This window comes from Achroia grisella, unplaced genomic scaffold, assembly GCF_030625045.1.
Source record: "Achroia grisella isolate CSIRO2021 unplaced genomic scaffold, CSIRO_AGI_Agris_v1 utg327, whole genome shotgun sequence".
Lineage (NCBI taxonomy): Eukaryota > Metazoa > Arthropoda > Insecta > Lepidoptera > Pyralidae > Achroia > Achroia grisella.
The window spans coordinates 842,511-861,946 of record NW_026712799.1 but is presented as its reverse complement, the minus strand read 5'-3'; the positions used below and the strand labels follow the sequence as shown (position 1 = coordinate 861,946).

Here is a 19,436-nt window from a genome sequence, read left to right as displayed (position 1 = left end):
ACTGTTGTTCTTTCTTTGTCGGGGACAAATTGTCTTTTTTACTTATTCATCGACGTAATCCTATTAAATACCTTTTTCAACCTCAGGTACTGGGACTTTGCTTGTATTAAATGATGGATTTATACCATTATTTATTTCTTATGACTTAAGTATCTACAAATAATTAAGTTAGAATGTGTCTATATAAATAATTGTTTATTAAATAATATATGTTGTTTAATGTTCCAATATAGAATACGCTATATATATTGGTACATCAATATACACGTATTATATCAATATTAGTGGGAGTCGATGTAAGTAACCAAGTGGCACTAACTTACCTAATATCGAGCAGTGTAAACGAAGCAGTTTGCAAGTCCGATAAAGTTATAACCAACTATCCGTCTAATGTTAATAATGAAGTCACTCGATTCCCATTTATCGCTTTTGTTCCAAGTAAATTCGGTAATCAATCAAATAATGTCATAAAAATATTCATTGGTCGGGCACTTACTATTTTATGGCTAGTTTTAGGGCTACTAAAACCATTTGGCCATCTTATTTTACGATTTTCTACCGCGTCCACGCGAAATGTCTTTCCTAAATAAATACTTATGAAACAAGTAATTTAAAACATTGTTTTGGTGTGTATCGACGTCATTCTTTTTTAAAATATTTTGATATTTATTTTGTAGAAGAGTAGGTAATTAGTACATTTTCTAGAAGACTTTCGCAAAACATGATTCATGGGTAGATAATTAAAATACAATAATATGATATACTATGAACGAAGAACTTTTATGTCCTGTGCTGCTATAAACAGGTAATGTATCTTTCAAAGGGAGAATGTTTTTTTTACAAATAAATATACTAGTTCTGGAGACTTTTCATTAAAAGAAAGTTACAAAACTGTTCGTAAAAGGGAGAATCCCTTTGTAATCGGGAGTATAACTTTATAAATATTTTATGACAAGTTCGTTGAGTAGTAGTATTTTAAACAAGCTTAAGTTATGAAGCTATTCAGAGTTCGATAGAAAATCACTATTAAAAGTTTGTAGGGATAACTCTATTCTTATGCAAGAACGAATTAGCTCACCAAGCAATTCAAAAGTTAGTAGTAATGGCACGATTGTTTTTGCAATTTACCTTCTATTTTTTAGTTATTTTTATATCCTTATATTGAATTGTTTACATAAAATCCACACAGAAAGTTTTCCTTTAACATATCAAGCATTCCGAAACCGATATAATGATATATAGTCAATAATAAATAACTACATATTAAAAAGTTACGAGTTTTTCAAAACGAAATGATGTAATTGAAATCTAAGCAAACTTTCATACAAATACGAGGCAATCCGAGACATTTCTATCGGTACTTGTAATAAGTTTCCAATAGTGAATGATGGCTAGCAATTTAATAACAATATTCTACTGGATTGCCAATTAAAAGTTTCAACGGATCAGGCTTCAGCGATTTCTGGTGTAATATTACTCTTGAAATTTTAATAACCGATGCAGTCTGGGTTTGGTACAAACGAACAAGCAATGAAAAATATATGTATCACACACAATGTCAGTTTTAGTGTTTCTTCGCAAGATTGGAAAATCTTAACGGGAAATATTTTCGAAGCCAAAGGAAGTTTTAAATCAGAAACTTTACTGTTGCCTATAAATAAGACACTGAAAACACACAAAACACTTAATAAAAACTACATCTTGTAAAATATAAACAATAAGAATGAGAATCGAAATAATATCGGAAGAAAAATATCTATCTTGGGATGCAGTAAGAATACATCATATAATTACTTTAAACCAGTTGCGGGTTAAAGTAATTATATGATATATTCTCATGATGTAGCAAATAACACACATATTAATACAAATAGGAATAGGAAATCTGACAATATAACCCTATGAAAGTAATTTATTTATGTCCTATATGTATTTATTAAACGTGGTTTCTTAATGTTTATTTGGTATTTTATATTTCGCTCGTAACAGCTATATTAATTACGTAAAAACTTTTCCCTGTGGTTTCTTCCAAGCGCTGTTAAAGTTGTTAAATTCACTTAAAAATAAAAGTTGTAAAACTGCAAATTTTTCTAATAAATTTAGATCATTTAATGGTGGAGTTCAATTTCGTTGAATTTTATAACTTGTACCGGCACTTGGCAGTCGTCAAACTTTCACTCTGTTGCTACACTAACACGAACGCTCCACTAGATCGTGTTTGTTATTAGTTCAAGGATATTCGAGTTGAAAAACTTAAGCATTCTTGGCATACTTTAAATTAAGTTTCATATCACGTCTCTTAACTCTATATATTACAATCATGGGTAATATTATTTAAATACTTATAATTGTGCTAGTAAATAGTACTTTCCCATTGTTAACATTGCTTTTTAAAATATTCTAACTGAGCGACTTAGTATGTGACAGACCTTATTAAAAACTTCGCGTCCACGATATCTAATGACGTCATAAATTTATTGATATACAAAAATATCACGCCTTTAATATTTTACGCAACTAATTGAAACGTACGTTTCTAAATATAATAACTTTATATGACATGCGTCAATTTTGTTACATGCGTTTACATTACAAAATCTTAAAAGCATCGTGACACAGCGTATTATTAGCCTGATTAAAAAAACTCAGTGATATAAATCTGACCCAACTTTGTGTCAGTTTAAATTTCCAACTCAGTTCTCCGGTAATGTAAAATATCATTAACTTAATGAATCCCTCAAACTGTTGTAGGCTTGCCCTGCTACTTCTAACTCTAATTTATGACAGCAACGTTAAATCAATAAAATATTCATACTTTAATAATGCCCAATAATGTTCATCAATTTCCTTTCGTAATTCTTACAACAGTAACAATGGTAATGAATTAATGGTAGAATATTCTGACTCGTCTTTTAAAATTTGTCATATATAATATCCTAATATTATATATGACAAATTTTACCCGCCTTATTATATTAGCAATAATAGCTTCGTACGGGTATACATGTCTTATACATAAACCTTCTGCTTGTATCACTCTATCAATTTCTAAAAACTGCATTAAAATTAGTTGCGTAGTTTAATAGATCTAAGCGAGTAGACAAACGGAAGCATCTTCATTTTACACTATGTAAAGATTATACTCGTATTTCCATTATAAATTTACAAACATAGCGGAATCTGTCCAGTCTCTGTTGGTAATAACATAATCTTCGCTGGTATGTTTATTTACTGTCTGGTAACTGGTAGGTAAATCCTCCTTCGTTCGGGCCTACACGCTACATCTCGGCCGACCTGAATGCCACAAGCGGATTACATTTCGTCTCCTTGCGGATGTGAGCTAGTATTTTGTCAAGATTGTATAATGATACTTATTGTATATCGTACCTCTATAGTCATATATACGTTTACATTGCAATGATTTGTTGTAATGTATTATATATTTTTTTGTATATATACATATATATATATATACTTTACGTACTTACTTTACTATACGTTATAGATAAAAGATTGATTAAAATTACAAAATTATGCACCAATTACATTTTATCCGTTGTTATCATTTTTATTTAGCTAAATAAAGTTGAGAAAAATATCCCGCGATGGAGAATTTTATTAATTAATGCATTAATCAAGTACTAAATATTTCATTTTGTGTTGTTGTTTGATCACCATCAAAGAGTACATGAATTATACGATATTCAATTTATGTAACATCTGTTTATTTCTAAAATAGCAGCGCATCAAATACCAAAGTGATATTTAAATATTATTTATAAGCAGAAACTTAACTTAATGAACTTAAAGTGAATATAAGTACTTTAATTATTTGAGCTATTATACACTGGTTACGTATAATGCGTATCAAAGATTAAAGCCATTCTTTCAATTCGTGCATTCAATTAACGCCTTTGTATATAGAACCCACCGCCAATTATACTCAATCACGGGTAAGATGAGCTTAGATAAAGGAGGCAGTTTAGGTCTATTCTATACTTATAAGTGAAAAATTATTACACTGCTAAATTTACTTTGTTGTCACTGCTAAGCGGTTTAAATTATTTATATCTTTATGGTAGTTGCTATAAATAAATAATGATCCATAATTAAAAGGCGTAAAGTTCGAATATAACCAAAACAACAAACATTACATTTTGTACCTTATTAGCTTGTAAATTACGTTCCTTCTTATATACTTCTGGTGTACAATAAGTGTTTAAATAATTTATAAAATGAACCTTTTCATCAACTCTTCATGGCAATATATTGTATGATATAGATGTACACGTAGATGATATGAAATATATCTTGCGCAGGGGGAAAGAATATCGCAGGGTCATTAACACGGCCCACAGATGATATAGTTAATGACGAAGCGCTACGGAGGCGGCCAACTGAGAAATAGTGTTTCAATAAACACGGCCGGCGCGATCACCAGGAAAATTGACCGATTCCAGGAAATCCTCGCAGGAAAATGTCATATAATATCTCTTTTTTTCTATCCCGGCAACCAAGCCAAGATTTAATATTTATGGATGAAATGTGAGACGGAGCGGATGATTTAAAGTGCCTGATGTGGAAATCGTTCCTCGCAGATTTTCTGACCCAGCGAAAGTAATGTCCTCCTTTACGTTTTACGTACCAGTTGTTTTCTTTCGCGGGAAGAGAAAATACCGAAAGGTGCTCTCGAGGTGGGTGAACATTCCGCGATTTATTTCTCCCTTTGCAACGGTATAGTAAAATATATACGTATATTTATTTGAAACATAACGGTTTGGCTCTTTTAAAACCGAAATTCGAAGCGCATATTTAACTGTTCTGAAATATTACTACATATATTTGTTCAAATATTTTTTTCGTAATGTTTTAAAAGTACATTTTTAATATTGTAAACGTTACGAAATGAGATAATTTTTTTTATTACTAAGTTTATTCATTCGTCCTTTTCCAGTTTAATTTTTGATCTATCCTAATATAACTTTAAACATAGTTTACTTATGAATATCTTTACCTTATCATTATCTTCTTAACTCATAATGTAATATATACTATACGTAAAGTTAATATTGTTTTATAAGTAAAGAGTAACGTAAAAAATATATAACAAAACCACAGTATCTGGCTAATTACATTAATATTGACAAAGTAACAATAGCGACAAAGTCACTTGATGTTTCGACATTTCCTTCAATCTTACCTCAGCCTGTTTATCTGAACTTAACAAGGTCGAACTAATAGGCATTAGACTCATTTGTTACACTTCCACGCTTCGGCGCTCGCTACGGAACATAAAAAGGAGGAATAGATAGTTTACAAGCCCTCAAATCTTGTCCGACAAGAAAGCTACGAGCTTTGTAGTTTCCAATATCTTGTTAATGGGATTACTTTTATGTAAGAACATTTTATTATTCTCTAAAACAGATAGCTTGTTATAATACTTTATATAGGTATAAGAATTGGAACAAGCGCAATCATTTTATCGACACCAACTGAAACAATGTCAACACGCATGTTGCTCTTTTCACCTCGGCAGAAAGTGAATTTCATACAGAGCAACAATATATTCGGGCCACGGTTCGGCCCGCCGCCGTAATCAAAAGGCTCTCTAGGGAACAATGGCGCCCACATCGGGGCTGGGCCCGATAAGCCTCGACAATTATACTACATCGACTTTTCAATTATCCAACTGGCTCTTCCTCGCGAACAATGCTAGGTTTATTTATGTATATTAGAGCGGTCATTTTGTACGCCATTTAGACTCACTCAGAGTATCCCATGGATCTATAACGACCAGATGATAATGTAGTACTTCTCGATTTAAGAATTAAAAAAGTTTTCTACAGTATAATAATATTTATGTACGTATTTCTTTGTTTGTTATAGGTGAAACTGGAACAGAATGTGGGCAAGCCATCCCGAGTCATCCACATACGGAACATACCCAACGAGACGACAGAAGCCGAAATCATTCAACTCGGCTTGCCGTTCGGAAGGGTCACTAATGTACTCGTGCTCAAAGGCAAAAATCAGGTAAGAATTATCATATAACGACAATGTTTTTATAGCAAAATGCATAATGTTTTGTATTAAAACTGCTATATAAGAGATAGTTACAATAACCTCGTTCTACAATAAGTAGGTTAGGTTGCATAGGTAAACTCTCCGTAAATAGGCCGACCATTGTTTGTCCTCTGCCTACCTATCTCCTGCTTTATTTTGTATAATGTTAGTAAATGTAGATCGTGTAAACTACGGTTACTTTATCAATGTTTCCAACTTTAATTCTTTTTGTCTTCCGTTTAAAATTTTATTTACATAATATATTCATTGTTTAATGTAGGGTATATAATGATATGGTTTAAATGTTACTTTTTTAAAATAATAGATATAATTATAAAATGAATTGCTATATATAGACACTACTATACTGTATTTTATACTATAGTTACTATATATATCTAAATCTATTAAATGACCTTAACGCAAGATTGCATCTAAAATCAGATTTCGCGGAAATTAAGGGGACGGCGGTGTCTAAAATAAATTTCAATTCGGGTCGAGAGAACTCAATAAATACGTGTTTTCGTGTAGATATCTTTCAAGCAAATTAATAGCATCAAATTTCGTGGATATTGATTTGTTAATATTTATTTGCATAATATCATTATTGGTCTTAATCGTGTACATTTCTATATTTATTATTGGAAATAAATTGTTTATTTATTAATGATAAAAAATATATTCCAATTTAGATACTCATTTAAAATCAACGGCCATATTTACATTTTTTTAATGTTATAGAGATAGCTGATGTTGATTCGCAATAAGAAATATATAATTCACGTTATACTGTAAACATATATTTCTGCAACAGTTACTAATCCATCAAATGACATATCCACACCATAGGTCGAGTGTGAAGTACCTCGGGGTACGTCCAAACGGTTAAAAGGCGACATCTAACCAGTTTTACTGCGTACTTTACGTCGAAACTGCCAAGGGGCACGTGCAATGTGAAATTTACGATTTCCCGCTGACAAATTAAAAATGAGTTAGTTTACAACCGAGAAATAAAATAATAAAAGGAAAATCCTATTAAGGGAAAGCAGTCAGCACCGTCGGACGCCGCGACAATGTTATCCCTGCTAATAAATAGCCGGTATGACATCCACCCTCGTATATATCGTGGCGTGAAGGAAAACAATCTCTCTTCCAGCATGAGAAACAAGTCGAATCCCTTTTTATGAAAGGTCATAGCCATTTTGCTTACTTTTGTCTGTTACTTTTGTTTGAAATATTCAAAGATCTTCTTATGAATCACCGCTTTGCACAAGCAAGCAAGCAATGTTATTGAAAATTATTTTTTACGCGATGTTGTAATCAATTGCTTACAAAATAATTTCCTAATATGTATGGATTTATTTTATATTATATTCTTAATTGCGTGTTTTTTTTTTGGCTTATTTTAATCTAAAGTAATAAATAATAATAGTCTCTATTACCATATATTTAATCAAATAGAAGATAAGGTACTTCAATACATCTTATCGTATCACTTTATACTATTTTTATTTTTCGGTCTTTATATATCGGTTATTTACAATTGTACCAATTATGTAAATAGTCAATTGATCGAATTTATAATTTCAAAAAATCTCATCTCAACACTCACTTGTACTAAGCTAATAAATACATTTTTTCCTCTTATATATTTTGCATGTAGATATTGTAATAATTTATTATTATTACTGCTACATATTGTAGAATAAAATTACTATAATATACTTACATATATAAATTAGACTACAAACTACAAATCACCCTATATGTGATATTAATCAATGTAATGTCATTGATGCTCTTAGCCCTTTGTCGGGTCCCGAGAGGATGATGAAAAGCATCGTAGTTGATGGTAACCGAAGCTTGGGCCTCCGGTTACAAAGGCGCTGTCTGTCGAGAGATGGGCAAACAGCAATGTGAGTGGACGCCAACAATCGCCTCTACTCTCGGTGATTAAAACCGAAAGAGGCGTTGACACTATTTTACGATCGACACTCCCGTGACGGCGCTTTCATTCATTTGCGAAACATTCCAAATAACAGTTCGATTAACCAAAGTAATCTCTATTTCGAAATTTTAGTAAACATTCTACGTTATTAGAATATACCTATTCGAAGCAACATTGATCATTTACCAAACTCAAACAAGGACTGTAACAAAAGGCATCAATAACAAATTCGCTCTTGAAAACTTCTTCACAATTTAGAGAATCGAAGTACTTGTTACCTTATCAGTTGTTCCGTTCATTGTTTCTTGCTCTACCTATTTATTATTAAATAGAAAATTGTGTTTATAAGAATATTTAGAGAATAATTAATTTAGTACTAATATTTTCTCAGTTTTCCCTATTATTTTCAACTTTATTTACTGGTCCAGGAACTAAATACTGTGTTTTAATTCGCATCGCTGTATTTATGCTATATGTCCATAGTCGTCTTTGACGACATCCGGAGAATACTTGCGACATATTCTTTCCTGAATTCGTTAACACAATTATTATTTGTGCCTTCCTTTATATTCTATTAATAAACAATATTTATTTTGTTTTTCTAACTACTTAATAATAAGTTTACCTATGTTTTTGGTAGTCCAATATTTCACCCAATTGTCTATTTACACATTTGTTTGTTAATTTGCAGCAACCACATATTGTATTTAGTTTGTGGTTTCGTGTGCAATTTTAGTAAAATATACAGCGTATTTGGTTAGCATATTCAAATACCCAAAGCAGAATACAATATGATAGCTTATGCTAATTATTTTCAGATTAACAATGGGTACTACAATAGTGTTAGTTGTGGTATATTGAAAAACAACAGTTTTTTTCTTTATTTACTAGCTTTATAATTACCCAGTAAAGTAATAGTTAATAATGAATCCGTAACTCGTTTACAGAATGATTCAGGGAACATATAGGATAACTGTTGCGTCTTTCAACCGTTCAGTTTATTTATTGTATGATCGAGCAGGTTAAGCGGTTGTTACCGATTAATTGGGCTTCAAAGAACTAGGCTTCGTTTGAGAATACCCTTATTCGTTGATGATTAAATTTAATTTTCCAATTCATTTCTGTCTATATTCTTACATTATAACAGAATCCTTCAAATGCGTTCTTTAATACATAATTTAAATAAAATATGTTATAATACAGTTATAACGCTTGATAATTAATTTTTACATGTAAGGATAAAATAGCTTTACACCATGAACAATAAAGATTATATAAATATATAAATTTAGCAGGTAGTAAAATTATTAATTACAAAGTGTTTTAAAAAAATGTTTTAATGTTCATTTATTGACTTAAAGTCTTCTAGAGTTTAAGGTTAATATTTTATACTGATTTTATAAAATATTGTGTCACTTATTTTACCACGTGACCCTTGACTCATATTTTTACTACTATATACAAAATAAATGAAAAGACGTGCTCAAACGGTCAAAATGCGAGGCTAAACGTATACAAAAGTATGAAATATACAAATACAAGAATATCTACTAATTTGATAAGATAGTATATAACCTGATTTGGAATTAACTACTGAATACTGATTTCTTTGTTTATCAGGCATTCCTCGAGATGGCGGAGGAGATATCAGCGGTGGCCATGGTGGCATACTTCGGAGGGTGCGTGGCACAATTGCGCGGGCGCGCGGTCTACGTACAATTCTCTAACCACAAGGAGCTCAAAACAGACCAGACACACAGCAACGCCGTGAGTGCCTTGCCTCATTCAATTGTATGAATATTGTATATTTTGCTTTGTTATACTGTTTTATTTTGTAAAATTAGCTAAGTTTTTGTGGAATGATGCACCCGCCTGCGCTGACAGGTTACGTTGGCGGGGTACTAGTGCAGGATGATAGTAAATAGTTGAAGTCAGGTCAGTCAGCTCATACTAGCTAATTTACCAGGTTCTGGTCTTCCTGAACGGTTCTTGAACCAGGTGGTTCAAGAACCGCTTAGAGGTCGAACTGATAAGATATATTACTAGGGTTACAAGATTCCACTACTAATCCCATTTAATTTGTTCAAATAAAACCTTTAAGTTTATATCATCTTACTGTTTGTAAGCGGTTGTCGTAACTTTTAACTCATTGGTGCTAAGACAGAACCAGAAATATTACGAGAATGTTGCGGACATTTACAGATACTAACTTTCGTTCCATGAAAGTCTGAGGAATACAACACTACAAAGTAGTGTTATTTGACTATAATCGTTCTTAAAGCCCACCGCCTTCGAATAAACGACCACAGTCAAATAATATCCCCTCTTTAAGTCCTTGTTGGATAGTTTCACTTTACGACCGAGTAAAGTGTATGTCACTATACCTATTTTGATATGATAGATACTTTCAAAGAGCAAACACTAAAATTCAAACGCAGTCATAAATGTATGTAGATTTTAATGGAACTCGGAAACTGTACGCGAAAAGATATTCGCGACTTTATCCAGGTAATATTTTTACTAACATCATATCGTCGTTTAAGTACAATTTAAGCATAAGTACATAAGAGCACTAAAGCGACAATAACATTTGCAAGGATGATAATTGAATTTGATAATTTACCCTATAACAATAACACAAATACATTATTTGTGTTAGAACATGAGCATTATTATAATCCCTAATGAGCTATGTTTGTTTCAATGTACAATACGTAAATTGGAATTGCGGAATCGAGCTCAAATCGTGTATTCCCCGTTAATAACGTAACGATAGTTCAATTAGCCCTATTACAACTCTACAAGCGGATTATCGTAGCGTATGCGATGGGGCATAAACTGGGGTTACCTATTGGGAAATCCTACCCTGTGGTCTGTACTAGACCTGTTAATTTAATCTTTGTTAGGGGCATCAAGAACCCATAATTTAGATAACAGTATTCAATAAACCAGGACAACGTGAGCGACTGTTGGGATTTGATTGAGTTATGAAACTACGACTGTTATATACATAGGTACAAAGTGCGTGACTCGCTTGATAATTTATTTAAAACTTTATTATTTGGTAATATAAAATTACGTCTAATGTCTATTAGTTTTATTATATGTAATAACGTTAAAGCTTTAAAATTAGGGTTATTAAGTTTAATAAATAAAATTACATAGAGTTAAAACCTCAGAAAGTTATTTAACATTATCGATCGAGGCAATTTTATCTGCCGTAGCCATAATTCAAAGATCTTTATTGCATGTAAATGTGCGGCCCATGTTGTGATTACTCAGGTGGCGTTGATCTATCACGGCTTGTACATTACTTAATGCTTGCCAATTGACATCGACAGACATCACATCGGGGAAATTAGGGCAATGGGAACACGAAAGTGCCATTTCAGAATCCGTAATTTAGTTCCATCAGATGCACAGTTTTTAATTAATTTCATCAGATTGCCGTCATCCAATGCATTAGTTGACAGGAAGCAACGTAGATACGTTTACTATAGATTAACTTTATCTTGTACCGTAAATAAATGTAGGTAATTGAACCAAATTTTTTGTGTTATTGGCATAACCGAAATGTAAATAATAATCAGGAAACTAAACATAGCTAAATATAGTAAATAAACCTTTACCAAACAAATCTTTTCCATTCTTCCTTGAACCTCGAATACGGGATAGTAATCAATATTTTCTGTAACAAAACACCCAATGGGAGGATTAATTAAAACGCTTAATTAGTTTCGTTTATCCAAGAAACCTATCAAAAACAACCCTCAGTCATCTGATGGCTGATAAAATCGAGTGATGAGAAATGGTACTTACCTAAATTCAAGTTAGTATAGTCAAGGACTGTGGCACTCAAGATATTCAAGGGTTCTTTTGATTAGTTAAGTATAAGAAAAGTAAATAGTTCTAATAATTTAATATACAATGAATAGTTTTGTTTATATATCTAATAGTGAATGAATGATATACTACGACTGATATATATATATTACTGTTTGTGTTTAATAAATAGCAATAGTTTGTATGATCTAATTGTCAACATGTGCAAACAAGCGTCTCAGTCAACACTATGGCTAATTAATGTGATGATCAAACTGAAAACGGATACAACTAGGTGTCTATTATCTGTTTAACTAAATCAGTGTGTTCCGTGTATTTATATAATTACTATCGACCTACTATTGTTAGAGCTTTGAATTACATCGGCAAATGAAATTAGCTGTTGTCAAAGATTTATTCAAACCTTATATTAGTAGTATTTACATAAATATTGGACATATTGCAATGTTGAGATTAATATCTGAAATAGAATTCATAAAAACTATTAATTTTGTACTATTAAATTAATAAATGATAATTATGTATATTTTCATATAATCTGTGTAGAGAACACAAATAACAAATTGAGTTTGTCAATTTATATTACCTACAAGTTCTTTTATTCACCTACTTTTGTATATTATTTAACAATAATAAAAGTTTTTAAGTCTGCGCATCTGTGTCTTTTGCCACAAAGACTACATAACAATCTACTATCAGATTTTTATCAAAGATATTCTGCTTTTATTTCTTTTGTTAATAATATAATTATATATAAAAGATTTATTATGGAAATTATTATTTAATTACAATGTAGTTATCTTAGTTATTTATATGAATTGACAAAATAGAAGTACAATTTTGATTCCGTTAACAATTCACAAGGGGAAATCTGTGCTAATAGTCACGTCCTATAGTGGACTTAATCCATTATGGCTGCGCCGATTTAGGGTTCGTTGTTTAGTAAATTGCTGGGCCCTCGCCCCAAAAGACCTCTGATCCCCGATTTAATTTCAAATCATCTTCGTCTCTTAGAATGTGGTAGGTACCATTATTTTAAAGGTAATGTCGTAATCGTAAGATCTTAAATATTACAATTAGATACCGCTTGAACGCTATCATTGATAGCATATTTCTGGCAAGACCGCAAAATAAGATTTGCATTATCATTCACTGCCGAGTGATAATGTAAGGATTCATGCATAGGTGTTTTTCTGATTAAATAATTTCGACGTTGGTTTAGATAACTAACCGAAAACATTAGAAAGGATTTCTTAATATTTTTTTTTCTATACAACCTGGGCTATTAATGGGTACTATACAGAAATTAGTATAGTAATACATATTTGCAAAAATCTGATATATTTCAAAGTCTAATAAGTATAGAAACTTTGAAGTTTGTGTAGTTAGACAAGAACTAATGATCTTTCATCCGGTAAAGTCTAATAATAATTCTTACAACTAGGGATTCAAATAAAAGTTGCATTGATCATTCAATAGCCAGATGTCGTCTAATTTTATTTACATGTTTCTGGTTTTTATTTTATATCCATTTACCTATTTACCTCGGAAACTTAATCTAAGTTACCCTTATAGCCTATTATAGTTACTTCTGCATTGCAATATTCTCGTTCATTATAAATATCTCTTTTAATATTCAATATTCTACATAATATAATTTCTAGATGTCTTTATTTAAAGTAAGCGATATTATCTCAATACAGATTATTCGATGAAAAGCAGATGTACAGCGTGCGTCTGTCATCCCTGTTTCCTTCCCGTACCTTATAATGATGTGACTCGTACCCTCCCGCCAACATCTCGTTATCATTATCGAGGATTTATCCCTTGTATCGCTATCAGACTGCGATGCTTTATTTTAAAATTTCTATGTTTTTTGCTGAACATTCTTTAGTCTACTATTGTACCTAAAATATCCATATCCATCCATAGAATATCCATGTCCTTTTGTCATAGTATTATTTTTTGATCTATAAACATTATGAATTGAAATTTAAAATGAAACATAATATTAGCGATTTACTTTTTAACAAAATATTTGTTTATACATTTGTATATTATTATTATATACAACCATTCTTAGAATATTAAAAATTATTAAATGAAATCATTTGTTATTGAAATATTTGAACTTTAACCAAAATAGAGAAACAAATAAAGGGCAATTTATAAATTATTATATGACGTTGTAATGTATTAATTATTACAATTTTAAACCATATTCCATAAACCATTCTCGAGATAAATCTACTATGTCAAAATTTGTAAAAAAAAAATAAAATGCGTGTGTTCAAAGTCCAGGATGGCCAGAGCTTACAGTTAAAAAAATTACATACTCAGGACCGTAGAAGCTCGACTTTTAAAGAAATAAATACAGATGTGTTCAGTGACAATGATTTTATATCTGTTAAATTATTATTATTAATATCGAGACGATATAAAAATTAATAATCTGAAACGATTATTTCATGTTACATCGTTGCCACTGGTACTATTCTTATAGTCTAATTAGCCAATAGTTTGTTGTAATTAAGAAGTTAATTTAAGTTGGTAGTTGTATTAACTATTCTGAGATATCAAACGACGCCCTTACGGCGTTCTAACGATGGTACAAATTTATAATCTCTTTGTATCAATGGAACGCACTATTAAAACTTATAATGAGCAAGTTTTGAAGAATATTCACAGACTTTCAATACACGAATGTACATACGCTTCTTCGATGAAACCGTCTACCATTCAGTAAATTATGTTTGTCAAGATACAGAAATATAAAATTTGAGTTTCTTGCCAGATCTCTTGAACTGAAGTACCTAGCCGAGTTAGATGGTAGGGTTGAAAATAATCATAAAAAATTATAACTTCTATTTAGTATTGAAGCACAGTTCGTGTAGTAAAGAAGGTACTACGTTTCCTGAACTGGTCGATTATTCATTGCATTCTATGAGACGTTAAATGCAGAGCTTTGATCAATCATGCGACGCTACAGGTTTTTATGTAGTGAATGGATGGGGATCTCAAAGTACGGGCAAAGTTATTTTGTCGCATCGCCAACGTCGGTACTTTGCACGGCGCGCGGCGTCTGCCAATGGTCGCGGTGAAAGATTGCGCGTCCCGAATAAGACCTTTTAAATAACTCGAGAGTTCGCCGCGCCACTTGCTCTGTTGAGACGTAAAATATTTCAGATCGAATCGCATTCCAGAATGCTGCTGCGTGTTCCTTTCAGAATATTACTTATTTTGTTTCTTGTAGGGTTGAAACTGCTTTATGAGATGTAAGATTACTTTTTGTCTTTAATATTAATAATTACTACTATTAAAAGAAATATAGATATATAAACTTATAAATTTATCTTCATGAACAGTACATATACCTATATATATATGTATATATTATACTAATACTAATAGTATAAATGTACTTATTAAATTATTTCATTACCCTACAGTTGGTTTTTATAGTCTTTATTTCTTTCAGCAGCAATACTAAGCTTGTTTTGCTGTTGTACAAATTAATGAACATAAATTAGCATGAGAGATATTTGTTACATGCCGTATAAGAGTAAATAAGAGATAGCCTATGTCTTCGTATAATAAAAGTATTTTAGTTATATTATATTTTATTATTTCGTATTTATATTGTCTTACTAAGTTTATAGGCATTAGTCGCAATGTTACGCAAGTTAATGTCGATTCTATTTATCGTTAGTGAAACTTATATTTGATAGGTTTTCAGTGAATATGCCACCACCAAAGGGTACGGGAGAAGGGAGGCAAGTCAACCCGAATTTGTACCGAAGCCTTTGCCGTCGGCGGCAGGCTTACCATGACACGGTTAAAGCCTTATTTTTGTGTCTGGCCTGCCCGCTTGTCAAGCCGGCGACGAGTACAAAGCCATGTGAAAATATAGGATCAAAGTATGCCGGAGGCATACACATGAGCATCATAAAAACAGTGGCACCTGTTTGCTTGCTTTCTCTTTTAGACTAACTTGTCATATTTATGACGAAGACTATTCAGTTTATTTATTGTCTTGTACTTGTATCTTTTGGTAATAATTTTGTAACTTGTATATCGCCGGCCTATTTGTTATTGAGCAAATGTATATAAGTTATGAGCTAAGACGTACTCGAGGGAAAATTATAGGCATTTACAATACTTTTTTTTCATGTTTATTTTTAGTTGTACAAGTAAATTTGTACTTAGTTTTTTTTTTTTTGTTTTTAATTCGTTCATGTCCTTTATATGTTGGTGCAATAAAGTGTTATAATATAATAATAATAATAATAAATTATTATATACCTTGATTATTTAGTAATTTCACGCATATTGCCATAACTACTGCACGATTTTCAGCAGCATTAACAGCATGAGTACGGATTTGTGTCTATTAGTAGTAACTGTATCATTCCCCATTATTACTAGTCGATCCGTAGCTAAGATGCTTTGCGTTTAATAATTATGATAAATACTAGTCGTATATTAAATTCACTAATGAGGACTTATGCCTCTATCACAAATTGCACAGCTTAAAACTGACTTGTATACATATATTACAAGCATTACTGCGTTACAGAATTTATAGGTTATGATAAATATTTTTGTAAATTATTGTATATTTTGATACTCTAAATTTATATTTTGTAGTTATAAACTTAACTTCTAGTGAATGTTTCTGTGAAGGAAATAGTATTATTTATGAATAATAATACTTATTATTTTTTCAGTTACGTTTTCACATAATTTTCGTAATTATAGTTAATGCTTTAATAGTCATGCTCAATGTATCAAATAATCATAAATCTTCAGTACTTGTAGTCACAACCCGGTATTCATAAAAAACACTAAAATCCGTTAAAAAGTGTTATTTTCTTCACTCTATTTGCTTAATAGAATAGAATAATAAAACATTTAATCAAATAAACTTACATTGAAGTACTTTAACGAGTAAGAAACTTGCGTGTTGCTCTTTAAAATAATTTATCTGCAAATGTATATTTTAAAGTTAAAATGATGTTTGAATACACACTATTAAATAGTACTAATTCAATGGTCAACATAATAAAAGTACATAACCAACTAATGTTTAAGAAAATTCAAAACACTGTGAATAATACAAGTTCGCTAAAGTATTAACTCAACACACAGGATGTTATTAATATTATCACATGCTCTTAGCTTAGTGCCCGTAATGTCTCGTATTCTCGTAGCAACAACGTAGATAAATTATTCCCGGACGATACAAAATAAGTTTATGGGACCCCTTTGTTTGATGTGGTCAATGTTATCTGTCTGTGTTGGCACTCGAAGGTGGCCCACGCGTGCCAGATAACTCCCGTCTAGTATTGCGTCTCATTGTTTGGCAAGTTACGAGACCAGACGTTAGTTTTTGTACGTGACCATAAATGTTATATTCTCGGGAGAATGCCTTACAATATTGCACAAGCGTATGGCTCTTACTATGTTGTGGTACTGGGAAATAGAAAACGGTCGTGAGATCATACGTTATGCCACAAACATTAATTTTAGTACACTTAAAGGTTTTCCTCGTTGTTCCTTTTCCTAGTTTGTTTTATTAATTGAAACAACAATTCAAATGACATATTACAAAGTTATTACATTTATTTTATCTGAACCTTAAATAAAGTATATTGTACATTATAATAGGTTAATCTCAACCTTAAAGAAAAGAAATGAAACTAGTACGGTAATGGGCTATGACGATGATAATATAGATAAAGCTATGAGCTGCACCTAACAAACCCAAAAAGCTGACAGTACGGTGCAGTATAATATTAAATTGATGCTTTTAGTTTTAATATTATTAAAAACACATAATGCATCCGCAACATGTCTCTTGTAACTTTGATATCGATAACTGTAATTTGTGACTAAAAAATATTTAAAAATATACGTTTTATAGAATAATATTGTTTCTATGGTTTTTAGTTCCGTAAAATATTACATTATGTTATTTTTGTTCTAGTCGGCGTCGGCGCAAGCGGCGTTACAAGCTGCACAGGCAATATCAAACAGCGCGGGTGCTGCGCTCGTAGCCGGCGCCGGCGCGGCTCTGCAACCGGCGAACGGTGGCACAGAAATACAGGTACGTTTACATAAAGGTACATATAATATAATATTATAATAATTTATTTCATGTAAAAAATCACAAAATACAGGATGCCCATACCTTTAAAACCAATTTTTGTACAACACTTTACTATTTATTATTAATAGTTCTTTATTAGTAAACCTTTTAGTTCACAGAAAATTCGATTTTGTACGAAGACTGTTATAAAGATGAAAAAATATATCGGTGAAATAAAAATTGTTGATGTATATATAGTACACTCTATTTGCTATAACAAAAAATTGTGGTCAGTTTAAACAAATAACTAGATATTGTTTTCAGAATCACTATATTAGAGCGGGGTGAATTTAATTGTCGTATTTAGTACGTGTATAATGCCTATTGCATTACTGTTGCTAGCTGTAGATAGGATTAAATTTAAAACATAGTAATAGAAGGTACTACGCCTGTAAAAGCTTATTACAATTATTATAAAGGTTTTATATTACGCTATAAATGTATCTTTAATAATGGTTTTAATACAATATTAACACATATTCCTGGTTCAAATTTTGTAAGTAATATTTTTCATATTATGCAACGTGTAAAGTCTAGAGCGGTTAATATTACTTTATGTAATACAAGTTCGTAATAAAAGTTTCAATAGCCCATCCAAATTTGTTAGTAACATTTTTGCAATTTTAGCACATATTCCAAATTTATAAAATATTTAGGCAATAGAAGCCGAAGATGTTTCATAATGATTCATTAGTGATATATCATAATTTTAAATCATTATCAATATATTGATAAATCCTAATATACATAATTTTCTTATAAATGCAATAAATTAAACGGTTTTATGTTCTATTCACAATAAATATCTTAACTTACTTTATAACAAAACATTAAATACCTTCCATTATTAGCTACGAAATTCAAACTAAAACCACTAGTCCGCTTAGTAGTAAGCAAAGCTGATTACAAAGGCCACCTTAAATATTACCAACTTCCTCTCGAATAAGATTTGTGAATCCCAGGCGGTTACAAAGACTAAGACGACGGACGGTAACTACGTATTGTACGGTGCATACAATGATAGGTTAAACAGCGATCGTTAGATGTCGCCTGGGGCTGAACTTACCTAACGGGACCAATCGCTCAATTTGGTTATACTGAGTTTCCTCTAACTACACGGAAATATAATATTTTATATTACTTCTGATACGTAAAACCTTTATAAAATATATCGAAGACAAACTTAATTGTATACATATATTTATTATACAGTGAGTTGTAAACATCCATGGACACATCATGCGGCATCTAGGTTAAAATTTTCAATGTAAAAATGTTAGAACTTTGTTACAATGATATTATAGACCACTGGTATCATTATTTGGATATTCTCAGTTTATTATGACAAGGTACGAAGGTGTTGTTAAAGTCTATTACTTACTCGATTTGATTCTCTTTCCGATTCGATTTCATTTTCACACAAGATCTATCTCG

The 19,436-nt window shown here is 31.2% G+C and overlaps 1 protein-coding gene across 9 annotated transcripts in view; it reads left to right on the top strand.

Moving 5' to 3' along the window:
• LOC131843702 (polypyrimidine tract-binding protein 1) overlaps positions 1-19,436 on the top strand; it is a 455,306-nt gene that overhangs the window by 409,910 nt on the left and 25,960 nt on the right. For 7 of the 9 annotated variants that reach the window (XM_059192399.1, XM_059192402.1, XM_059192400.1 and 4 more), the window contains 3 exons: positions 5,887-6,033; positions 9,632-9,802; positions 17,841-17,960. In XM_059192399.1, coding sequence (XP_059048382.1) covers positions 5,887-6,033; positions 9,632-9,802; positions 17,841-17,960 — 438 coding nt within the window. The remainder of the gene's footprint in view (positions 1-5,886; positions 6,034-9,631; positions 9,803-17,840; positions 17,961-19,436) is intronic. The other 2 variants (XM_059192398.1, XM_059192403.1) reach the window with 1 other exon arrangement.